Below are 26174 nucleotides of genomic sequence, written 5' to 3'. Positions count from 1 at the left end.
AATTATCATAGAATATAGTTAAGGTTACATTACTCTTCAAGGTTAAACCAATGGTGAAACCTAAATTTTCACCTTACTCATGTGAGCAGAGATGGGCAAACAGCAAATTAAAGGTTTATATTAATATCAGAGAAAGTGATTGCAGGAATATTTCCTCAGGATATCTGTGATATTTGCAAGTGATCATAGGGGACCAATGCCACTATTTACTTAAGAAGGGCAGGCAAGCTGAATGTACCGTGGCAGCTGCCTCTTCTCTTATATCCCTAGCCATCTATATGGACCATTGGTTGGGGAAAACAGAAGTACACCTGATTAACAATCCACAATTTAACTAAAGAAACACCAGAAGATTAATTTCTGCTGTCAGCAAAGCATCCTGTTATATTCATTCTAGGTTTGTTCCTTGGTGCCAATGACACACTAATGATGGGTTGTTGCGTTGTTGTTTTTACCCGTCTTAGAATAGAGACAGAAGAATGTATTTATTTTTACACCATTCATTTCCTGCATTTCCACATGGGGTTAGCAGTTGTATGAAGTGAATATTATGGCTCCCAATGCAAAGGCTCTCCATCACTCAAGCTGACATCTCCTCTCTTGAGGAGAATAAGTGACCTTTTCATATGCAGCTTAACTAGCCGGTCACACCACAACTAAATTGGGAAAAGCCATGGGTCACATCAATTCCTGGAGGCCTTAGAAACAAAAGTGAGAGGCTCTTTTCAACTTGCAAAAAAAAAAACAAAACAAAGAAAAACCTCCCTTAACATTACAAAGTTAGAGGGTTGTAATTGCCATTTCTGATAGCCTCTTTTCCAGCATGAGCAGAGGCAGGTGCACAACACAAAATGGTGGCTAGGGGGTAATTATCAGCTGTGCAGGATTTTCAAAGCAGTCCAATAAAAGTTTGATGATGCCCAGAATTAAACTCAAATGAGGATGTGGATGAGGGTTGACCAGATAGCTGAACTTAAAAGAAAGCGATATAAGAGTCCCTTTCAGAGGCATTTGAAAATATGCAGTGAAAACAGATGATGGAGGAATGGGATTTGGGTGCATTAGTTCTAGCTTCTGGGTCAACTTCAATGGCAGCCCTACATAGAATGGATTGCAGTAAGCCAATCTGAAGGTTACCAGCATGTGGATAGCAGTGGTCAGGCTATCCCAGTCCAAGAAATGGCCATAGCTGTCATATAAGCCAAATCACTCCTAACCACTGAGGGCACCTGGACTTTTAGTGAGAGAGATCTATCCAGGTAATTAACCACTTAATGGGGCTTGGGAACCATCCCACTCCCAGAAGGCTTCTGTCCTGTCAGGATTCTAATCTAATCTACCAATGAATCCAAGCACCAGGCCAGGGTTTGCACTGCCCCTTCCAGATCACTCGTTAAAGATAAACAGAGCTAGGTATCATCAACAAAAGGAAGACACGTTGCCCCAAGTCTCCCAATAACCACTCCTAATGATTCTATATAGATGATAAATAGCACTGGGGACAGTAGTACCCCTTGGCTCCCCACAGCACAACTGCCTGGGGTCCGAACTATAATCACCCAATGTTATTCTCTGAAATGGACTCTGGGCTGGACTGGAACTAATACAAAACAGTGGCTTGAGCAAGTTCAGGAGGATACCTTGGTCAAGGATATCAAAAGGTGCTGAGAGATCAAGTAAGAATAAGAGGGACACAGTCCTCCTGTCCTTCTCCTCATAAAAGTCATCCATCAGAGCAAGGAAGGTCAATTCCAGGTCCCTCCCTCCTCAAACACCTACTCCCAAGCACATGTTGTAAGATATAATTTCTTAGTTCTTAGTTCTTTCTTACTTTTCATAGGTGTGTCTTGAAGGCAGAGGGGCAGGGTAATGTGAGGAAATGGGTGAACATGTCTTGCATGCTATTGGACAGTCTAGGCTTTGGACCAAACTTGCATCAAGTAAGCTCTGCTTCTATGCATCACCAGATAACATACAGGAGTTTTTCTACGGTTCTTTCAAGATTCTTTCCTGCTTAATTCAACAACATAAAGCACTTGAAATTTGCACTGCTGGCAAATGAATATGGGCCTATTTACAATGGACATAATACTCCAGGCCAGCAATATTTGAATCCGGATTTCAAACATGACAAAGTTTGGAAGGAACAAATCAGATTCAAGGTAAATCTCCCCTGCTATCTTTTAAATGTGCAGCCATCAGCTGATGGGGTGTATGCTACCTTTCAGTGTACTTAATCAGGAGCAAGAAAGAGACCAAGAGAGATACTGTAGCTTTATCTCATTATATCACCAGAGAACCATCACAAATCACTGTATAATTCCTTCTCTGACAGTTGGAAGCACTAAATTGTGCCTCTGTTATCCAGAACTCCCTAAACTTACAAATACAGGCCAGAAACTTTAAAGAGAAAGATAGCGTAAATCATTCTAGAGGAGGTCTACAAAAATCTTAAGACTTCCTGGCCTGTAATAGTAATAATAATAATAAAGGGTCACTTAACAATGAGGAATCTAGTTTACAGCATCCTTCTGGGAGAGATTGCCAAAGATAAGGGTGGTGGTGGTGGTTATGGAATTTCCCTCAACTTTGACAGCACTGACAAAGATTAAAATCAGGAGGTACAATGTTTTTAAAATAGAGCAATAATCCAGAGAGAGAGAGAGAGAGAGAGAGAGAGAGAGAGCGTGAGCTGGGATAGATTCAGAAAATACAAAGTACTCCACCTGTTGATGTTGAGCGCTCTCTAATTTTCATTTTCCCTTTGCTCCCACAGAATCCTCTTTTAAGGGATAGCTCTCACTGAGGCAGTCAGTCTGTATCTGGGTTGGCTGTACCACTTCAGACTCACTGCCTGTGGGAAGCTCCCACGTTCAAATTAGGAAAATCATCCACCCTTGCAAAGTGGAATATCAAGAAGGGCTCTAGGTTAGATGAGTGCCTCACATGCTAGTTTTCTATCTAAAGCTTTATTCTGCATGAAGTACATTCAGGACACAGGCTTACCCCCTCAGTGAGAACTAGGCCTAGCCAGCCTTAAAGAGTGCAGAAAGCCCAGGCATTTCTGTTCCTTGGTTTTTTTTAAGACAATAGCCCTGTTCAGAGAGGGCGCAGTTTTGATGGTGGTGGCCCCTTCTATAAACCCAGCAACCACATGCTTATGTGTTAACCATGGTTTACTTCTGCAGTGAGCAAATAGTCCAGTACAGTGGTACCTCTGGTTACAGACTCCGCTAACCCAGAAATAGTACCTCAGGTTAAGAACTTTGCTTCAGGATGAGAACAGGATGAGAGCAGCGGCAGCAGGAGGCCCCATTAGCTAAAGTGTTACCTCAGGTTAAGAACAGTTTCAGGTTCAGAATGGACCTCCAGAACAAATTAAGTTCTTAACCTGAGGTACCACTGTATTTGTAATTGTTCTTCTAACCCAGGCTTCCTCAACCTCAGCCCTCCAAATGTTTTGAGACTACAATTCCCATCATCCCTGACCACTGGTCCTGCTAGCTAGGGATCATGGGAGTTGTAGGTCAAAAAACATCTGGAGGGCCGAGGTCAAGGAAGCCTGTTCTAAGCTGTTACTGAGTCCAGTTTTCTTAGCAGTCTGTTAGCATTATTTGGAACACATTATGCAGACTTTATTTTCAACAGAGCTTGGTTGATACCCACACAGTGCAGAAACAGGCTTCTCAGGATGGGCAATATGTTTCATTCAAATTAATTTCTTTATAAACAGCAGCAGCAGCAACAACAACCATAAATTACTTGAAAACTATCAGACTGATTCTAAATGTATGACCCTGAAGAGCTATCATTTTATATGTGCATAGTGCCATAGGAAATTAAATGAGAAGTTGCTTCCTCAGCCCTTTGCACTCCTTCAGATTTGAGATGATGGCACTATTCAAGGCAAGCAGTAAGGTGCCTGTTCACTATTTGCAACACAAAGCCATGCATGGTCAAAACTCTTTTGGCCATTTTCACATATTTACATAGAAAACCCTAGAGGAAAATATACCATGGGATACCCTAGTTTGGCATAACTCATTAGGAAATGAATTAGCTTGCAATAACCTAACCAATTAGCAGGGTTACCAGACACAAATTAAAAAATAAGATTCCATGGCCTTGCTCCTGTGTTTTTCACAACAACCTGACACACGGACATTTATCAGATTTGCTTTGTCCACGGTTCCCTTTCCTCCACAGGAGAGCAATGGCTGGCTGTTGTCTTATGAGTCTGGCAAATGGCCAACAGCATCTATTGCGCCAGAAGACAAGAGTGACATGCAGCAGGAACAATACAACTCTTACATGGGAACAACCCTTAAAGGTAAAGGAACCCCTGACCATTAGGTCCAGTCGTGGCCGACTCTGGGGTTGTTGCGCTCATCTCGCTTTATTGGTCGAGGGAGCCTGCGTACAGCTTCCGGGTCATGTGGCCAGCATGACTAAGCCGCTTCTGGCGAACCAGAGCAGTGCACGGAAACGCCATTTACCTTCCCGCTGGAGCGGTACCTATTTATCTACTTGCACTTTGACGTGCTATCACACTGCTAAGTTAGCAGGAGCAGGGACCGAGCAATGGGAGCTCACCCCGTCGCGGGGATGTGAACCGCCAACCTTCTGATTGGCAAGCCCTAGGCTCTGTGGTTTAACCCACAGTGCCACCCGCATCCCATGGGAACAACCCTTACATGGGAACAACTTTCAGAGTCATGGTAGTACAGCAAAAAAACAAGAAGTCCTGTAGCACCTTAAAGAGCAACACATTTACATTCCACTTGATTAGATGCATTTTATACTTGCAGGAGAGTACTGGTAAGTTGAACTGAAATTGGTGGACCCCACTTTCAAGTAAACAGGGACACAAAGATAAGTGCCAAGGTCTGGGCACTTGACCTGGTTATGCAGCTGTCCATTGGCACTGAGCTTGGAAAGGGCAGTTATAGGCAAGTATTAGAATCTGAATATAGTTATTATTCTATTTCGTACAGAATATAAAATGCTGTTTTTTTCTTTGCTATCTAAACATGTAATACATTTTATATTTACAAGACACTTAATCCAACAAGAGGACAGAAAATTGGCTGAGAAACAAAAAGAGCAAATATATTATCTGAAGAGCAAAAATATTATCTGATCTGATAACAAAAAAAACCAAGTGAGAGCCGGAGCTTGATGGCAAATTGATTAGTGAAAATCTTATGCAAATTTTGAATTCTAGCCAAGCCCCGTCCTAGTCTTGATTTATTCCAATTCAGAATAAGGAACATCCATGTACATTCTTTGGGGATTCTGAAATTCTAGAACATGGCATTTTTAAAATAAAACACTCCCACACAAAACATAGGATATCAGGGCACCTTAGAGAAAATGAATTGGTTTTTAACAGAATAAGCTGACCCTCAACATTTTTGCATAATGCAAGCCTATAAATTTGAAATGTCCATGTAACCACATAAACTGGCTCCAATCCTATGCATACTTGCCTGAAGGTATGCCCCAATGAACACAGTGTAGCTTATTTCTGTATAAGCGTGCACTGTACTACATTAGTAAAATGCCAGCAGAAATTGTTCTACAGTTGCGCTTAGTTTTATTCGTGGCCATAGTGAAAGAGACATTGCAAAACTAGTTTTAAGGCAGGTGCTGTGAAGAGCAGAAATAGGCCTTCCACATTTTAGCAGCTCGGTTTGTGGCTATGGCTTTTCACAGTTCGTTTGCTAAATTAGGTATTATAAAAATAGCTGGTGTGATTGAGAGGATGTGTTAATCTCCGTGGCTTTACCATTTCCCTGTAATGACTGTTTTATGTTGGGTACATGGTAAAATGTTTTATGGTGCAGGCAGGAGATTTATCCACATACATATGCTAAAGGTTCCTTGGAATGTTCTCACATAGAGAGCAAAGAGCCCTCAGCACAGAAACGAGATGCATTCAAAATATTGCTGTCATTTGTACTCCCAACACAAATGCCACCCAGCAAGAAGAAACTATTACAATCCATAAACCAATGTCAACTAGCCCAAATAAATGCAGCTTCTAGCTTCTGTTTATTTACTTATACAAATTATATTGCTCCTCCCTCCTTCCGTTAAGGACAGAATAGTAAACATATTGTGGCAAATAACTCTCTCTCCCCACAAAATGCATCACTAGAAATATATTTAAAATAAAACAAAAAGGAATGCACTATAGAATCATAGATTTGCAGAGTTGGAAGGGATTCTGAGGGTCATCTAGTCCAACCCCCTGCAATCTCAGCTAGATTATCCATGACAGATGGCCATCCAACCTCTGCTTAAAAACCTCCAAGGAAGAAGATTCCATCACCTTTCGTGGGAGTCTGTTCCATTGTCAAGCAGCTCTTATTGCCAGAAAGTTCTTCCTAATGTTTAGTTGGAATCTCGTTTCTTGTAACTTGAATCCACCAGTAGTTTTCCTACCATTTTCTAATAGTCAACAACTGAATTCACTATATAGCAGATGCATCCTATTTCTATTCAGATTGATGGCGTTTTTGATGCTGACCTCAATGGGATGTGATTGACACTTTGCAGAAATGTTGCTTTTCTTTCATTGCTTCTGTGCTTACTCAAAACTCAAATGGTTTGGGTAATATCTTTGATTTGAGGAGTTTATAACTGAAGTTACTCAAGCCAAACATTTATGTGACACAAGACATAATCTGAACTACATATGAAGTTCTACATATTTACTGAGAGTTCCACTGAGTACATTGGGGTTTTACGCCACATGTTTACAGGAGTACATCCTTAACAGTGCAATCTACTAAGAAGCAAGACCCACTGAATGTAATGGGATTACTTCCAGGTAAGTAAAGACCAGATTACAGCCTATTTTTTTCTGTGTCCAATGCAGTAACCCTTCATGAAATTACTACCCCGGGAGATCTTTTTTACACTGCCATTCTGCAAGGGGGAAATTCATGCCATAAAACTGGAGACATTTTCAACCCTTTAATGTTCTCATGATGAGAGGTATCATTCCCCCATTTGTCTGCAAGCTGTTCTTCCCGCCCACTTGCCATTAACTGCTGCCACAATGCTGAGAAGAGCAACAAGGGACTTCCCTCTGAGTTGATGGTAGTGTCACTCTATCATGAGCTAGCAGGGGGTAGTACCACAGCAATTTGGTCAGCAGCCATTCTCTAGGACGCAATACTTATCAATCACGTCTCTGATGTGTTTGGGACTCCAGGGGGCTGGATACTTTTCTGGTCAAGAGGCAGTAACAAAGAGCTCAGAACACTGGAGGAAGCCACTCTACATATGAACATATACAGGCATGATTTGTAGTACTATGATCCTGTTTCAAGGGAAGAGGATTTCTCTTTCTGTTAACAGAACAGCAATTTCTGGGTTTCCCCTTTTCTCTGTACCCTTGCAGCTTATACCCAGAACAAACTTAGTTGGTCTCGAAGCTGCTACTGGACATTATGTGAGGGTCTGCATGTTCTATGTATTTGAACTGACATTTGCAAATAAACAACATCAAAGTGCAAAAATGATTCAGTATGGTTTTCTAAAATATTCTCATGCCGTAGACACAATGCCAGGTGTGAAATGTTCAGACTAGTAGGCAGACACTTCAGCCCTCTTTGTAGCCAAAAGCATCTCTACCTAGAGCTTATACTCCCCACTTCTCTAGGTCTGCCACCCATCAGTAGAATAAAGCAGTTTATATTCCTTGCTCTGGAACAGCAAGTTCAACAAAACCAAAGTCTTCTGAGTTTGGCTCTAGAGAGCATCAACTCTCCAAACCTTGGTTTGAAAAGCAGAAAAGTTGGTGTCCTTAATCTGCTCCTTTCATGTCAGCTACTTTACTCAATTAATTTATTACAATGCAATGGCCAATCTGCAATTCTAATCCTTAAAGGGGTGTGTGTCAAGATTAGCCAATTTAGGATCCTAATCTCTAAAGGGTGGCCAAGATTAATGACTACTGTACGGGAACTCAGGAGATAAGTGCTATTAAATGAGTCAATGGATTTAATTTTTTTCCAGAGAGTGTTATTGATAACTATAGCCTAGGAATTTAATTTCTTGAGTTTGGCTTCTTTACACAGGTTGATAATAAAATGTACAGTGCTTTGAGCTCCTTGGGGAACAGGACATAGATAAAAGAATGAATGGGTGATTTAATAAATAAACGCAATCAAATTAACAGCCACAGTCCCCAGGTCCAGATGTTGAGATGACCCCTTAGGCTTTCTGAGTTGCATAGAAGCCTTAATTTAATCGGGTGTAGCTTTTCCCATCATAATGAAATAGTGATTAGAAGTCACACCTCGAGGAATGTTCTCTTGTTGCATCACTTAAAGGAACTGGATTCCAGTGAAGGTCATGACTTATTGCTCCTATTATCCTAGGCTGAGATGGAAATTTCATGTAAACTGTGAGTCGTTTCCTTTGTGCATTATAATTAGGTGCTTTTATTATGTTATTTGAGTTCCATACCTACAGACATGGCTGATTCAGCAGACGTCTCTACTAATGGGAGATGGAAGACCATTTTTACAGATTCCTGGTTCGTTCATCATTCATTCATTCTCTCTCTCTCTCTCTCTCTCTCTCTAAGCTCTAAATAGGTAAGGGGCCCTCCTTATATCTATGGCTATTAATAAACATTGGGATGTCCCAAAAAGCAATAAAGATGACACAGGTGGCTTCATTGGGGAGGAGGAATTGAAGAAAAATCATCAACCTCCCCATTTCATTAGCAAAGGTGTCTTCCTGGATCTGGGAGTATAAGGGCACAATTGGATTTAACCCATATATTTTAGATTGGTGTAAATATATAAGAAACTTCAGTTGGAAATAGTCGTTAGAGTGTTTGTGTGCAAGGTCTACTGCACAGTTAGTGTAGGAGGCTTGAATATATTGTGATATATACATAATTTGTTTTAAAGCAAGTGTATAAACAGCAGCTATGTGCTCAAATCTTTAGAATAGTTCTTTTTTTGTGTTACATAAAATTGATTGAATCTTCCATTGTTGTCATTCCTGAAGTTTTACAATTCTAGATTTTTGCAGGTCATCAGAGACTAAAATTAAACAGAGGAACTACTTTGGGTGGAAAGAGCTCTCCTGGGTCCAATCAAGGGCCCATCTAGGACAGTCTCCTGTTTTCCACAGTGGCCAACCATATGCCTTGAGGAAAGCAACAAATTGGGCAGGGGGTGGGCAGTAGCTCTGCTCTGTTATTTCTTTGAATAAACATATTTGACTTTGAATAAACACTGGGACTCAAGATGTTATTGCACAAATTGTCGGTCAAGTGTAACATCTGCAAAGAGCTGTACAAATTGAAACAACAACTGGTTAACAGCAGTATAAATGAAAAGAAGTCACCTCTCAGCTGATCACAAACCCAAAAGCAATTGTGGATAATTTACTTTAACCCAACTTTTACATTATTTGACATCCATTGTTTGCTACAAATGGTTCTTTATTCAAGTTCCAAATATAGATATATTTCTATACTATTTTCAAACTGTTTATTTCATGTTAATATTAATAAGAAATGCAAAAGACAGTAGTCGGCAAAATCTAAATAATTATGTTTTTGACTGACAGTCTCCCAAGAGTTTCAACATCTTGCAATTGACTTTTCCTCCTTAAGGTTCCTCTATTATCACATTATGTCGCAATTTAGGTGTGTTGGGATTATGTTCAATTAGCCAATCAGCCAGCCATGTCTATAGAAGAAAATAATGAAGAAACAGGTTATCTTCAATTTCATTTCAATATGAACAAAAGATTTGCTGATTGGAAGAATTCAAATCCTGCATCTCTGCATATCGAATGTCACTCAGAATGAACCCAATTTACCCAGTTTCCCTAAATAATTCCCATTTCCTCAACTGATTCTTAAAAGGGGAACTCTTCTTAAAACCAATACACTTTGCTTCCAATGATTCTCACCTTTGGGTTTGTTTTTTTTAATGAACCTGTTTGTCTGAGGAGTTGAGGAAGGAGGCAGGCAGTCTAGACTGCTCCTTACATGCAAAGAATAATTGATCATGGGTATTCTGGCTTGATGGATCCAAACTAAATATGCAGATAGAGAAGTACTGCTCTTATCTGCTGTCAATTTTTCTTTTGCATTCCCATTCTTGATACCACAAGGGCTGACCCCTCATAGGCAGCGGGGTGGAATTAGGTCCCCCCCACACCAACCCGAAGCCATCAATTGTGTTCTAGGCTTGATAGTGGCAGTCACTGTGATACATACAAAAGGATCTGCTGGTTTCCTCTTGCACAGTTCCGTAAGTCCTTTCAGCAGGGTGGGGGTGACATAAAGGCTCAGGTAATCCTTAGCAGCTTGCCCAACTGGGATTGGTTCAATAATCACTAGGAAAAGGAATTACATATTTTACTGCCAACGTATTGAACAAGATTCAGCTAAAGAGCCCTGCTAGTGGAAACCTGTGGCAAGCACTTCTGCTAGCACAAGAAGACTTCTTCCTTATTTCCCTGCTCCACAAAGTGGCTCTGGAATAGCCCGAGGGGGCAGATCACTTCACCAGGCAAGGAGAAACGCTTGTGCTGACAGAGCAATCGACTTAGCACAATGTTGAATTCCTCCCACAGATATAAAAATATATAATCTATTACCTTCAAATGTTGAACCTATTTTATGCTTGTTCTCTATAGTTATTAGCAATTAAGCTACTTTATGTCTCACAAAACAATGCAGAGAACAGATACAGTGTGTTGCTCCCAATGTCATTCAGCACGAAACTTTACTGAATTCATTGGCTCATCACATAATGAAGTTGTTCTACAGAAACAAATAATAACAGCTGACCTTGGGATAGTGGTGGGGAAAGCTATCCTAAGCCACCTCTAATTCATTAGATAATGAACGAAGGCATTTCCAGATGGTCAGTTTCTAACATGATAAATGTGTAGTTAGTTGTTGTTATTTAGTCGTTTAGTCGTGTCCGACTCTTCGTGACCCCATGGACCAGAGCACGCCAGACACTCCTGCCTCCCGCAGTTTGGTCAGACTCATGTTTGTAGCTTCGAAAACACTGTCCAACCATCTCGTCCTCTGTCGTCCCCTTCTCCTTGTGCCCTCCATCTTTCCCAACATCAGGGTCTTTTCCAGGGAGTCTTCTCTTCTCATCAGGTGGCCAAAGTATTGGAGCCTCAGCTTCACGATCTGTCCTTCCAGTCAGCACTCAGGGCTGATTTCCTTCAGAATGGAGAGGTTTGATCTTCTTGCAGTCCATGGGACTCTCAAGAGTCTCCTCCAGCACCATAATTCAAAAGCATCAATTCTTCAGCGATCAGCCTTCTTTATGGTCCAGCTCTCACTTCCATACATCACTACTGGGAAAACCATGGCTTTAACTATGGAGTAGTTAGTACTCACTGGCTATATGAGATCTTTCAAATGGTTCAGATTATGTTCCCCTGCCCCCAGACTCTGTTCAGATAACAAGACTGGAAGTAGACCTCATACTCATGGAGTGTAATGTCTGAATTAGAAGAGCCCATCCTAAGAGCCCTGCTGGATCAGACCAAAGTCTAGCATCCTGTTCTCACAACTGCCAGCCAGATGTCCATGGGAGCTCACAGCAGGACCTGAGTGTGAGCGTATTCTCTTCCCTTGTGACCCCCAGAAACTGGAGGCATACTGCTTTCAACAATGGAGGACAATAGCCATCATGGTTAGTAGACATTGATCACTTTAACCTCTGTGAATTTGTCTAATCTTTTCAGAGCTGTCCAAGCTCGTGGCCACTGCTTCATCTTGTGGGAGAATTCCATAGTTTAACTATGTACTGTGTGAAGGACTTTATTTCATCTGTCATGAATCTTTCAACATTGTTTTGTTGGAGGACCCCAAATTCTTGTATTATGAGTGGGACAAACTTCTCTCCATCTACTTTCTCCACACCGCATATAATCCCATGCACCTCTGTCATGTTCCACCCTTTTTCTAAACTCATTAAATCCTCAAATGTTGTAAGCTTTCCAGGCTCTTGAATTGTCTGCCCCTTTCTGAAGCTTTTCCAGTTCTATGGCATCCTTTTCGAGGTAAGGCAACTAGAAGTGTACAGATGTGATCATACCACAGATTTGTATGATGGCTTTATCATACAGGCAGTTTTATTTTCAGTCCCTTTTCTAATATTCCTATGCACATTGGGTCAACATCTTAATTCAGCTATCCACTATGACTCCCAAGGTCTCACTCCTGGTCAGTCACCACCATTTCTGACCCCATGATCTATATGTGGTATTAATCCCCCCCCCCCCATATGCATTACTTGTTTACATTGAATTGCATTTGCCATTTACCACACATTCACTCAGTTTGCAGAGTTCCTTTTGCAGTGCTTCTTGATGGCTTTCTGTTTTAACCATGCCAAACAATTTGGTATCATCAGCAAACTTGGCACCTTGCTGCTCACCTCTAACTCTAGTTCGTTTATGAATAAAATAACAACACAGTTCCCCATACCAATCCTTGAGGGCTCCATTTTCTACTGTTTATCTTATCTCCAGTGCCATTTATTATTTACATGAAGCCATTGGGAGCGGTCATTGGGAGTTTGGGGGCAAGGTGTTATCAGTATGATGATGATATTTAGCTCTATTTCTCCATAATATCTTAATCAGGAGAGGCCTTGCAGGCCCTGGGCCATTGCCTGATTACAGCGGTGAAATGGATGAGGAAAAATAAGCTGAGCCTGAATCCTGGCAAGACCGAGGCACTGTGGCTGAGAAGTTCCTCACTATCCTGCCATTTCAAGAACCTCAATATAGTTTTCCTGTTGAATGTGAAAATAACTGAAAATCTGGTTGTTAACATTCATCTAAACAAAAACTGCAAAGCTTCAGGTAGCATGAACACAGCACATGGATAAACCCTAGATTTGTTTATCTTATTAAAAGACCTTAAGGCTAAAGGAGTCATAGGGGCTGATTCTTCAGCACACTGTTGATACAGGACAAAGCTGATCGGGGTTATCTACTTTGGAACTTGTATCAAAGGGAAGGATTAACATATAATCTATCCAATTTATAAGAGAAAACGTATTTTATCTCCAGGGGAGTTGCTAGCGCCAGCCACATGAAAGACTTCTACTATTCTATGGGACATCTTTTAAAAATGCTTGAATCATAAATATTGTCTAACATACACAAACCGTACCAGATTTGAGAAGCTCAGAAATTACAAAAATGCTTCCATCTGAAGCTGTAAAGCCGACAAAGCCAATATAGGGCTTCCAGATGTTGTTGGACTTCAACTCCCATCAACCCCAGCCAGCATGACAAAAGGTCAAGAATGATGGGAGGTGTAGTTCAGCAACATGTTGGCTACTTCTTCCACAAAAGGTCAAATATAATTCTTTGCTTGCTTACAAAAAAAACCCAGGCAGACACACATACTCAGCAAGGCACATCATTTTGCAGTATGGCTTTGCAAAGGAATGGGGAACTTGTGGCCCTGTGGGACTCCAGGTTCCATCACTCCTGACTGGTGGCTAGGCCTGGGCAATGTATTGATACATCGCCTGGGACTGGTATGAGGGGCAGAATGCGATGGCAGCTTCACTCACCAGTATATTGTGAGTGAAAGCGCTGCCGCTCCTGAGTCCCTCTGCCACCAGCGCCCTGAGGGGAAAACAAGGTGTAGCGGTGGCTGTTTCACCAGCGATATACCGCTGAGTGAAACCGCCATCCCAGCTCTGTCCTCATACCAGTGCAGAGGGAGAAACAAGCTGCGCTAAAAGGTAGACTATATTTGAATGAGGCAGGTGTGGAAGGAGGGAGAGAACAGATTGTTTTCCTCTACATAATGCTAATTCTAGATGGCAATAATTATGTACCTTCAGGAAACATGAACCGGATCTCTCTTTCAGCTGAGGAAAAGCTGGTACTGCCATGAAGTCCATTCCTTAAATCATCTGTCCCATAAATTGCTCTTAAGCTACAAACCATAGAGACGTGTTAATATATTCAGTCACTGATATAATAATAAACTTCTAATTAACATGTTTAATTGGGTTTTTTAATATACAAAATAACTTGGTCTATTAAATTGAAAAAAATGTGCATAAAAATAATAAGTCACGTATATAACATAAAGGTTGCCTCTCCTACTTCACTCCATTATTACTCTGCTCCTTTCTCCAAGAGCAATCAACCTATAGATGTATCCTAAATTGAAGAAGTATAGGTGGCACAGACTGGTTGGGCTGACTGTATCTAGGCCTTACATGCCTGGACTTGAATTTGCTAAATATGTTTGATCTGGAAGTCGAGAGGCAGCTGGGATACGATAGAACCAAGGTTCTTGATGGAGGGGAGCCATGCCTGTAGAATACCCCCTCCCTCTGCCAGTAGAAAACCATTTGCCTGGTACAGACATCCCAATGGGCAGAGGTTACATCTGTTGCCAAATTGCCTGGCAGAATGCCCCTGAAAGGGTATGCAAGCAGGGGGAGAGGTGTGCTTGGTCCCATCAAAGCCCCACTCAAAGCCAAAACTAGGTGGATCTTTTGCCAATGAAAAGGCTGGCAGAAGTGGAAACAATGGGCAGGCCTGATTTGGGAATAACCAACCCCACCCTTGCTGACAATAGGATGGGAGTGCCCTTGGATGCAGCAGAGCACCGTGGCCAATCAATGCACAGTGGCACATAAACCCTGGATATATAAACCCTTCATGTGTCAAATGCATAGATATAAACACAAATGGTGGTGTGTGGATGGCCGCAGGGAGTGTGGTGCTCTTGGAATCCTGTTGTGGCTATGTGCTTTGTTTATGGTGTCACGCTGAAGCACGTGAGACATGTATGTGTTGCTATTGAGGCAGTTGTGTTGGATACGGCGGGCATGCTTGCTGGGTGGTGTGTTTAGATTGGTGGCTGCTGGTGGAATTGCTATGGATGCCATGGACACGTGTTTGTGGCATCTACTGAGCTTTGGGGCTTTCCCCTGGCTATGGCCCCAGCAACTAACACGGTTAGGAGGTAGTGGTGTTTGCGCTGGCAGTTTGTCAGTGGTCACAATGCATGATGGAGTCCCATAATTTGATTTGCTCTGCCTGTAAAACTTAAAAAATGAATTTGTGATAAGCTGGCCTTGTGAATTATTTCGAACTTCACTGTCACAACCCTACACCCATTTTGTAAAAGAGTGGTTAAAACACTGAAAATATTACATCCATTAACTTCAGCTGGACTATTTGGGGGTAGGTGGTTCGTAAGTCCTGTGAATGGTGTACTTTACCTGTCAGGAAAATTTTCCCTGGCTACTATGGTATTTGAGGGCCCAAGCAGGTCTTTCCAATATGAGATACCATTATGCCGAGCGAGAACCATCGCAACTAAAGGTCCAGAACTCATATAAGATGTTAAGTTAGGAAAGAACATTTTTCCATATTGTTCAACATAGAAGTTGCTACACTGCTCTGGGCTTAGTTGGAGCTTTCGTTTCTGAAAAAAGAAAGAGAAAGAGGGGAAGAGAAATAGCTCCTTAAAACCATTGTTCCAAGATAATAAAGCACTACAGTTAGCATTAACATATCTTATTACTTAAGTATTGGGTTTATGGGGTGCTAGCGGAGGGGTAGTACTTCTCATGGGGGACACGTCATGTTTCTTCTGGGATAGTTTGTCCACCTTTGGTCCCCACCTTGCACTCAGCTCTCACTGTGGCTCCTAAAAACTGTCAACATGCGACTGCCACATCATGGAAAATGGCTTCAACTAGCTGGCTAATCCATGTGAGAGCAACTGATGGGTCAAAAAACCCTTGGTGAGTTAGGGACTTCCCCTGCATGTGAAGACAGGCTCTGGCAGATTGAGCAGGTGGGATTAACACAACAATATAGAAGGCAGATTCTGCACATGCTGTAGAGGGAAGTCAGGGCTCATCTACCTGGTAAGGTAGCCCATCTAGGAAAAGGAAAACTCTGATTCTAAACCTCTGCTGCCTTTTGCTATAACTTTGGGAGAAATCCAGAGTGGAGACTCTAAGACGGTGATATGGTGCCTTGTATGTCTTTTTCCAGCAATTCCGGCAGCCAAGCTGATACGAAACATAGCGCTCTGCTTTCCTTTGGACTACATCAGCAAGGCTGAGAGGGGGTCTTGTCTGGGCAGCCCAGGACCTCGGGCTGGCACCCCAGGGAGGTCACTTGGATGCTGCTAATGCAGCAGTTTGATTTCAACCCTGGAGACGCACTCTCAAGACAGACAAATGGCGGCAAGCATTGGTCTTTAATTTCCAGCAATCTCTTATCCAGAGCCAGGCCTACAAGTGAGGAGACCACCTCAGGCAACATGAGGGGAAGCAGTGGCCTCCTGGCTGTTCATCCTAAGCTCCCTCACCCCAAGCCATTCCCCTCTGACAGAGCTGCGTATGCTATGCAACCTGCTGCATGGCCCCCCTAAACTAGCCTGAAGTGCTGGGGAAGATGCTACCCCTTCACAATTGTGAAAGTAAGATTCAGCTGCCAGTCCAGTCAGTTGCCAGTACATGGAATGGGGAGCAGATGCTTTCTTGTCCTTACTCTAGGCAGCAAAAGGCCCTGCTTTCCCTACTTCTACAGTACACAGCTTGATACCTGCCCTCAGTGGCGTAGCGTGGGTTGTCAGCACCCGGGGCAAGGCAAGTAATTTGCGCCCCCTAACCCGTGGATTTGCGCCCCCTAACCCTAACCCCAGATGTTGCGCCCGGTGCGGCCGGCCCCCCCCTGCACCCCCCACGCTACGCCACTGCCTGCCCTAGGCTCAAAAGTCAAGGGAGGAAAGAAAAATGCAGAAAAGACTGTGCTTGACATCTTGATCAATGGACGCCACCTGGAGTTCAATGGAGGAATTACCAATGATCCAGTTTTGGGCCTTTAATACTATTGATGTTGATCATGGGGTGCTGGTGACCTTGGCAACAGGACTGGATTATTCCCACCTCTGCCCTGCCATATCCCTGCATGGTTCCCTTTCATGTTCACTACGTTTGGCCTGAACCACACAAGCTGTTCCACATGAAAAGCAATTTCTGTGAAGCAGCTCCCTACAAGGTTGTGGCAATTTCCCTATTTTATCACATCACCACAAATTCTCTTTTTCAAGCACTTGTGGACCTACTTCATACAACTATCCTGCAGCAAGTTTCATGCAGTTGCACTTCTAAGCAGCTAAGCCACATGGTGCTGGTATAAATTAGGCCAATATGAGGCAATTTGGTAAGCCTGTTTGGAAATATGGAGTCCAATGCCACCAGTAAGTTGATGAATGACGATACCCAGATCTCTTTATTTTTCCTCTAAAAGATAGAGCACCTGCTTTCCGCAGTGAAAGTGCAAGGTTCAGTCCTTGGCATCTCCAGGTAGGGTTAAAAAAGACACTCATGACTGAAACCCTGGAGAACCACTGTCACTTGGTGTTGAAAATTCTGAGCTAAGTGGACCAGTGGTCTAACTCGTCATAAGGCAGCTTCTTATGTCTCATCTAATATCATAGGAGGATCTGTAAGCAGTTGTGGTTGGAGTTTTTCCCAACATCAGTTTTTCTACAGAAAGGGTCAATCCATTCTCAATATTCACATTATCTGATACAAATCAAACATATTAATTCAACTCAGCTCTCTTGGCTCATGGTAAGTTTTCTTTGTAATAAAGCATATTACTGTTCAAATTTTGTGCTAGTATAACAAGTGAAATATACTAAGAAGAAATATTTTGGGAAGAACAATGATTAACTACTTGTTTGCAAAATTGAAACCGCATGTTTTTTCTTAAAATGAGACTAAGCTGTGCAATAGCGACATCAAGTGGCCAGTTTCAAACATTAGTTTGTTATTGCAATACAGTATTTCCCCTATGGAAGCAACATTAAGTTTTAGCAGTCTTAGCCGACAGCAAACATCTGCCAACACATTTGAACAACAAAAATATTTGTTATGATGGTGTGTGAATGATGGTGTATAATGAGTCTGAACTGGTGTTCACCTATTTTGAGTTTGAGTACTGTGAGACAGAAGCATGTTAATTTGGCATGAAGGTTGCTTCTAGACAGGTGCTGATGGTGGGATAGGTGCTGCTGGGTGCATGCATGTTTTTTGCTGCATCTGAACAATGTCTGTGATATCAAAGTCCTAGCCCATATCTTGCACACACACCCATTTAATTTGGTTTCGTCATTTCTACAGAAAATCCAGTATTAAAAAAAAGAACTGATGCCAATAACCTGTTTGTTATATCTGAACAATTTGTTTAAGTCACTGCCTTGAAGAAACCATAAAACTCTGGAGGTAGCGGAGAGAACCAGGTACAGTGGTACCTTGGTTTACGAACTTAATCCATTCCGGAAGTCTGTTCTTAAACCAAAGTGTTCTTAAATCAAGACATGCTTTCTCACAGCAGTGGGGGACTCAATTTACACTCAACAGGAAGCGGAACATGTTCTGCTTCCAAGGCAAAGTTCACAAACCAAAACACCTACTTCTGGGTTTGCAGCATTCTTAATCCAAGTTGTTCATAAACTAAGCTGTTCTTAAACCAAGGTACCACCGTACTGGCTCCAGCTGGCAGGGCTGCCTACCACTGCGCAGGAAGGATCCTGACTTTTGATATTTCATTGTTATTGATTAATACATTTTCACTGATGTTGCTTATAAGTCACCTGCAAAGGTATATCCTAGGAGGCAAGATATAAATACATAATATGAATAAACAAATAAACAAATAAACAAAAGCATATTCTAAGTGTACAATGTTCTACTTGAACACAAAACTATTTGTTTATTATAGAGATTATAGAGACTGCTTGACTAGCAGATAAAAAGCATAATTTTGAATCAGGGCAAGGACCTTGTAATTATATGATTTGCTAATTTTAAACACACTTTGATTTACACTTGACTACATGAAACGTCTTTCTTTTCAGGTTACCTGAACAATGGTGAATCCAGATCTGAGAATTATATCTTCTATTTCTTCTTCTTTATTGATGATATCTGGTTTAATGATTGCCAGGGTTCTTTCAACATAAATCTGAGGATCGGGCATTAATGCCTGCATCTTGGCAATTAAAATCCAAGTCCTCTTCTCTCACTGAAATGATAACATATGTTAAGGCCACTACATTTTACTCTCTAGCCAGGAGGGTGAATTAATATTCATCTGGCCACTTCAGGGTAATTACAGCACTCCCAAAATTACATTCTCCTCCACCAACCAGTCTGAACACACAACCCAATCCTATGTGTGCATTTTACTTGGAAGGAAGCCCTGCTGGAGGAGACTCTTGAGAGTCCCATGGACTGCAAGAAGATCAAACCGATCCATTCTTAAGGAAATCAGCCCTGAGTGCTCACTGGAAGGACAGATCCTGAAGCTGAGACTCCAATACTTCGGCCACCTCATGAGAAGAGAAGACTCCCTGGAAAAGACCCTGATGCTGGGAAAGACTGAGGGCACAAGGAGAAGGGGACGACAGAGGACGAGATGGTTGGACAGTGTTCTCCAAGCTACTAACATGAGTTTGACCAAACTGCGGGAGGCAGTGAAAGACAGGAGTGCCTGGCATGCTCTGGTCCATGGGGTCACGAAGAGTCGGACACGACTAAACGACTAAACAACAACAAGCCCTGCTCAATCCCAGCAAAATAGGTCTGGGGCTCCTGCCTCAATGTTGCCGCTCTTTTAATGGTTTTGTGAGCAGCTGCTTAACAGCCAGAGACCACCCGGCTCCCCTCGCCGAGTTACAGAGCTGCAAAAAAAGGGGTCGCCAGCAGTTAACTTGCAATCTTACTCGCCTCTGTGCATAACAAGCTGCCCATTGTGGATCCAGACCCAATCCTATGCATGTTCACTTGGGAATAAATCCCGCTATATTGGGGGCAGAGCGGGGCTACTTCTCGGTTACGATGCGCAAGATTTATTCTCTCTCTCTCTCCCCCCCCCTCTCCTTTGTCCCCTCTTCCCCTAGCGGTCGTCTCGCCCATCGTTGCTCCTCCAAGCTGCCTGGACCCGTCCATTGTGAGAACAAGGTAGCAACCCGCCCCTCCTCTGGTCACCCTGCCCCGAGGGCCAAAATGAGCAAGCTGGATGATCTCACCCCGTTATGAGGTCCCAGAGTCCCTCCTCCTCCACGCAGACGTCACTCCGACCCGCGAGGAGTCCCCTCTACGCGCTGACTGATTAGCCCAAGGAACCCCAGGCTCGGTTGCCGGGCAACGGAAGAAACCCAAGCTAAAGCCAGCACCTACGGCGGCCGACAAGGCCAGTTTGCGTCGTTCTCCTTTGACAGGCAAATGTGGTTGGAGCGACGGGCGGCCGGCCGGCCGTAACGGATGGAAGGTCTGGGCGAGTGGGATCAGTATCTGTTTAGTACGGCCGCATTTGTAAGAACTCGATCGTTTAGCGTGGGGGCCCCGACATTTTGAAACTCCCTGCCAGGGTTTTTCAATGTGTTCTTTTCCGAAGCCATCGTTATTTAGACAAGTTTGCACAGATGTTTAGAAAATTTGTATGGGTTTTAATTTGTTTTAGCCCATTCTGCTGCTCCCTCGGCCAATAAAGCGAGATGAGCGCTGCAACCCCAGGGTCGTCCGCGACTGGACCTAATGGCCAGGGGTCCCTTTACCTTTACCTATTGCTTTCTGCATGTTTTAAATTATGGTTGTAGTGATAATTTTTTGGTAAACCACTTGCAGGTAGTCCCCCCCCCCCTACAATCAGTCAGTATACAAAGGTAAAGGGACCCCTGACCATTAGGTCCAGTCGTGACCGACTCTGGGATTGCGGCGCTTATCTCGCTTTATTGGCCGAGGGAGCCAGCGTACAGCTTCCGGGTCATGTGGCCAGCATGACTAAGCTGCTTCTGGCGAACCAAAGCAGCGCACAGAAACGCCGTTTACCTTCCCAACGGAGTGGTACCTATTTATCTACTTGCACTTTGACGTGCTTTCGAACTGCTAGGTGGGCAGGAGCTGGGACCGAGCAACGGGAGCTCACCCCATCCCGGGGATTCAAACCACCGACCTTCTGATCGGCAAGTCCTTTTTGTGAAATAATAATGAAATAGGTAACCGCAACATCGGTATGCAAAGGTCCTTGCTGTTCAGACCAAGCAGGGCTGCTGGGAGAGATCCCTGCCTGCAGACCCTGGAGAGGTGCTGCCTATCAATGTAGTCAATACAGTACTGAGCTAGATGGCCCCAATGATCTGATGCGGTATAAGGCAGTTCCTCAGGATCCTAACAGCTGCAGCAACAATAGTCCATGTACATGGCACTTTATAAACAATGTGAGCATAGATCAGTCTTCCTCAACCTTTGGCCTACAACTCCCATGATCCCTAGCTAGCAGGTCAGGGATGATGGGAATTGTAGTCTCAAAACATCTGGCAGGCCGAGGTTGAGGAAGCATGGCATAGATCCTTGTCCCTAGTGTGTATGCAGCCTAAGCTTTGTTTTCTTTCTGTCTGTTTAAAGTTTTTTTTTACCCTGTTCTTCAGCTGAAAAAAGGCTGCCAGAACAACATATTAATTATATATCACTTTTCATCACCAAGTGACCCCAAAGCAGTTTGCATTTTAAAAATATTCAATACATTTATATGGGGCTTAATTATTTTATTTGCATTTCTAAGTGGTGCACGTAAAAAAAATAATCCATGGAAAATGGGAAAATAAAGCAGTTAAAATATCATCATCAAATACTACCTGTTCATAATATTAGTAATAATATTAGTAATAAGAGTCCCTGCTCTCAGGCTTGCAGTCTGACAGCAAAAGGAAAAGGGAGGAGACACTGGGAGCAGGGAAGCAAGTTTAGGCACTTTTTTGTTACAGAATTATGGTGGCCATGTGTCCTTCAAATGGAGGGCAGTCCTCTATTTGAAGGTGTCTTTTTTTTTGAGGTGGCGTTCGGTCCAAGCCTAGTGTAATGAGCCATAAAAAGGGAAATTAACAGTTCAACAGTTAGCACTTGGACAGCAGAATAAGCTGTCAGATCACCTGGCACACAGCTCTAATCATAGCCTTCCTCACAATGGTGAGATGTGCTGTATTTATAGTTAAATTAAATTTAAATTTCTAAATTTGCATCTATTACTATAAATTAGTACTGTATATGCAATTTTAATGCGAACATATGTTCCTCTTTTGTACTTTTTGGTTATTCATTCCTCTTTTTTGGCATTGCATATAAGTGACCACTCTATACAACACCACAGCTCAGTTGTAGAGCATCTCTCTTGCATGCAGGGAGGTCCCAAATTCAATCCCCAGCATCTTCAGGTGGGGCTAGAAAAAGCCCCTGCGCCAAACCCTGGAGAGATGCTGTCAGTCAGAGTAGACAAGTCAGCGAGATGGACAGTTGCTTTTGTAGAGTTCTTGTAGTGACCAGCTGGAATGTAAAGAGCTCAAGGCAAGGGGGAGCCTAAAGTTGCTGGCCTTTCAGTAGAGCAAATGAAGATGTTCTGCAGTCCCATCTCTGTCTTATAGCTGTGTATAAGTTATCCTGTTGTGAATACCAGATGCTGATAGTTCTAGCTGAATTATGTTTTATCTGTTTACCATGTTTTGTCCATGCTCAGGCCTGAGTCCAGGAGCATGCCCAAACTATAAACCTGTGACTTCAGGTGGAGTGTTACTCCCATCCAGCACATGCTGGATTCCTTGTTCTGTTTTCCAACTGGCCATAGCACTTCTGTCTTATCTGGACTAAGTTGCAGTTTGTTCACCTTCATCCATTCCATTACTAATGTCAGACACCAGTTTAGAACCAAGACAGCTTCCTTGGATTTAGGAGCTGGGTGTCATTAGCATTTTCATGTGAATGTTAAATAGTATGGGGACAGAACAGAACCCTGAGGGACCCTGCAGGTCAACAAGCAAGGTGTTGAACATGTCTGTGGGAAGCCACAAGCAGGATCTGAGCACAGTATCTCTCTCTCTGCAGTTTCTAGCAACTGGTATTCAGAATTCTACAACTCTGTCTCTAACGGTGGAGGTAGAACATAGTTATTGTGGCTGGTAGCCACTGATAGCCTTTGTCTCAATCTCTTTTAAAACCAAATAAGGTGATGTTCATTACTGCCTCTTATGGGAGACAATTAGTTTAACGAAGTGCTGTGTGTTTATTGTCTACAACATTGTGGTATTACTGGATTGTTGTTGTTTTTTTACTTTGAGATCCATTTCAAGAGTGCTGAGGCTAGAAAGATGGACTGATTTTTTGTTTAAATAGCAAACGAAAGGCTGCACACTTGGGCACACTAACTTCAGAACTGAGTTCAATGGGGCTTACTCCCAGGTAAGTGGCATAGGACTGCATATTGAGCATGTCATTTGTCTGTTACAGCCCAAAACTTGCACATACTTACCGTACTTGAAAGTAACTTATATAAAGATCAAGGGGAGCTACTCCCTAGTAATTGTGCATGAGGGATTGTAGCCTTCAGAATTTTTTGCTTTTGCAAAAAGTAAATCCCAAGTTCAATATACAACTGAACTTGCTTCCAAGTAAATGTGCATAGGATTGCGGTCTTGCTTACCAGCAATTGAAAATTATCTAAATGTACATCTCATTACAAGAGGGCATATCCTCTAACATTTGGCCCACAAGGATATTTATACAATTCCTCCTTGCAGCCAGAAGAAACAGGAAGTGGTTGGGACATCTACGGTATGTTCCGTACTGATCTGTCAGATGCCTTAATTTATACTAATCTAATAAGCAGTTAGCTGCATACCATGTATTCCATTGTTTCACAGACTATTCCAAATTATGTTTACTCAGCAGTGATACTGATTTCAGTGGAACGTATTTCCCAGTAAGTTATTTATTGTCCCATCAGCCACAGATTATCTCCATAAAAACAAGTATTGACATATTGCATACTACTGGCAAAGTATTTGTCACAATCTGAAGCTCAATTTTAATTTTGGCCATACAAGTCACAGGGAGACATTGATTTTTGGAGAGAATGTAAAGCCACTGCAGTCAGGTGAAAACATTTTGTCCCTTTCCCCAAAATTGGTATCACTAAAGAACCAGTTGCCTCTTCCCTAGCCAGCTAACCTGTTATAATTTGACAGGTTTTTAGAAAAAAGGGCTTGAAGCTATCAGGCAGTTTAACTGAATGAGCTTGCCTTGCACTAACATTCTAAGTACCTGTGTGCTTACACATATTTCAGAATAGTCTAACAGGAATATTTCTTTGAAGTGCTATTCTTTGCATACACACATTCTTCATGTCCATTGTTCTTTGCTTCCTTACCAGTTCTACAGCAAATATAGATTTGCTCACAGCAGGACACCTACCTGTGAAAAAGTGGGAGACAGGAAAGTCTTGCTGAGTTGATGGCTGCAGATGCTGTTTGCAGCAGAGACACCCCCCTCCCCCTTAGGGCTAAATCAATAGAACCTGGAGTCCTGCGTAGTTTCTGGCTTTGTGGAGACAATATGTTATGAGAAAGATGTTAGGCTGACTGAAGGAAATAAGAGCAGGAAAGGAGGACAGGGCAGGGCAGGCTATGAGGTGTGAGAAAAATAAAACAGGGATAAGAATAGCTTTTCTGAGGCAGAATAATAATTATTTGTTTATTTTCAAAGCGGAGCCCAAGTGCTCTTCAAAATGTTTTATACGGGCTATAAGCATGTTATGTGTGAAAGCATTTTATATATGTAACATTTGACCTACTCACGTCAAAAGGACTTCACATTGCTCAACAAGATAGAACGCTCACTTAAGCTTCACAATATGATTGTTTTCTTCAATGAGAACATGTGTGGCACCATCCAATATGATGGCTCATCCTCAGATGCCTTGCCTATAAAGAGCAGTGTGAAACAGGGCTGTGTTCTCACCTCAACACTCTTTGGCATATTCTTCTCCCTGGTGCTCTCATATGCCTTCAGCTTGACTGAAGACGGGGTGTACTTTCAATCAAGGAGCAACGGGGGTCTGCTCAACCTGACATGTCTCCGTGCCAAGATGAAAGTGTGGCAGGTCCTTATCCAAGAGATGTTGTTTGCAGATGACACAGCCTTGACAGCGCACTCCAAGGAAGCTGTACAGAGACTCATCAACCATTTTCCTGAATATTGCATGAAACCGAAGCCTGATGAAGACCAACATCCTGGGCCAAGATATATAGTTGCAGGCTACCTCAGTCTCAGCCAAGCGGTACACAAGATTCCAGAGATCCTGGCACTTAACCAGGGTTTATGTTTACTTTAGAAAATTAAGGCACAACCGAGGCTATAGTGTATTATGAATTACGGTTTATTTACACATATTTACAACCTGAATCCTTCAATGGAAGGGTGCAGAACATTACACCTCAAGAGTGTCTTTTGTTGCTTCCTCAACTTCAGCAAGCTTGAGTCCATGGCAGAAACCAGCCATGCTAGCAGGGACATACCTAGGGAATGGCTATGTTAGCGCTAAAATCACACCACTCCACTCTGGTTCGGAGTAGCCATGAGTCTGCTTGCCCAACCATGCACTCCCTGGGCTGTTCCTCCACTGCTCTGGGCAGTCAACATCTCCATGCCAAGGGTGCAAGGGGACAGGGAAAGGGGTGCCAATACAGTTCCTTGCCAAGCACCTCTGTTCCTGGTCTCCTGGTGCAGCCTATTGCCACCTGTCACTGTGGCAACTTCAGTTTCAAAATCCTGCTGCAAAAGGCACTTTTTCCTGTGATGACATCACACCCTCTGCAACTGGTTCACAAATTTAGTTATCTTCCCTTGAAGGGCTAGTGACTGGATATCAGCACCATTGTTTCTTCAATGGCCCACCCATGGCTAGCCACCACCAACCTGGCCTCATGAGGAAGTTAACTTGCTAAATTAAATAATTTATCAGTTTGCTCACCTTTTACTGAATCTAGGGATTTGGGAGGTCTTGCCACCCCATCTCCCAACATAGAGAAACATTATTTTATAATAGAGTGACATAGCTGATAATGCTGGCAAAGAGGAAATTCCTAGAATAAAGATATGCTTTATTCTGCTCCTTAGAGAGGCAACTGTGCTGAGATTGGATTCCCCAATTCTTTGGATTTATTAATGCTTGTGTTAACCTAAGGGTGCATGCCTTTAGGGGTATTCTGCCCTCTTAGTGGCACAGAATGTAGTGTATGTAAAAAGGAATGGCCCTGTCAGCAT

At 42.7% G+C, this 26174-nt stretch overlaps 2 protein-coding genes across 4 annotated transcripts in view; one reads left to right on the top strand and one right to left on the bottom strand.

The window, feature by feature from the left end:
• Positions 1-9451: 9451 nt before the first annotated feature.
• Positions 9452-20256, bottom strand: NME5 (NME/NM23 family member 5). Of its 3 annotated transcripts, none has more exons than XM_083592793.1 (6): positions 20111-20256; positions 18943-19104; positions 15276-15481; positions 13872-13972; positions 10259-10377; positions 9452-9722 (listed from the first exon to the last, which is right to left on the bottom strand). In XM_083592793.1, the coding sequence occupies exons 2-6, from the start codon at positions 19069-19071 to the stop codon at positions 9642-9644; spliced, it is 636 nt and encodes a 211-aa protein (XP_083448919.1). In that variant the 5' UTR covers positions 19072-19104; positions 20111-20256; the 3' UTR covers positions 9452-9641. The 3 variants fall into 3 exon arrangements, with proteins under 3 accessions (XP_083448919.1, XP_083448920.1, XP_083448921.1); XM_083592794.1 differs by lacking the exon at positions 20111-20256 and adding an exon at positions 19809-20102; XM_083592795.1 differs by lacking the exon at positions 20111-20256 and adding an exon at positions 19866-20102.
• Positions 20257-20300: 44 nt separating this feature from the next.
• HNRNPAB (heterogeneous nuclear ribonucleoprotein A/B) overlaps positions 20301-26174 on the top strand; it is a 17689-nt gene continuing 11815 nt past the window's right edge. The window contains exons 1-3 of the mRNA XM_083592737.1: positions 20301-20352; positions 23247-23312; positions 25040-25225. The gene's annotated coding sequence lies outside the window, so the exon portion shown is untranslated. The remainder of the gene's footprint in view (positions 20353-23246; positions 23313-25039; positions 25226-26174) is intronic.

Source organism: Podarcis filfolensis, assembly GCF_964270895.1.
Source record: "Podarcis filfolensis genome assembly, chromosome: 2".
NCBI lineage: Eukaryota > Metazoa > Chordata > Lepidosauria > Squamata > Lacertidae > Podarcis > Podarcis filfolensis.
This window is presented reverse-complemented; position numbering and strand designations above follow the sequence as displayed.

What these genes read in the sequence shown, in the direction of transcription:
- NME5 (XM_083592793.1), bottom strand. Translation starts at nt 19,071, where the DNA reads ATGCAGGCATTAATGCCCGATCCTCAGATTTATGTTGAAAGAACCCTG. An exon ending in CTGGATTCACCATTGTTCAG is followed by an intron (nt 15,482 to 18,942) that starts GTAACCTGAAAA and finishes TTCTTTTTTCAG; the next exon opens with AAACGAAAGCTCCAACTAAG. An exon ending in GGAAACCAGCAGATCCTTTT is followed by an intron (nt 9,723 to 10,258) that starts GTATGTATCACA and finishes TTTCTTCTATAG; the next exon opens with ACATGGCTGGCTGATTGGCT.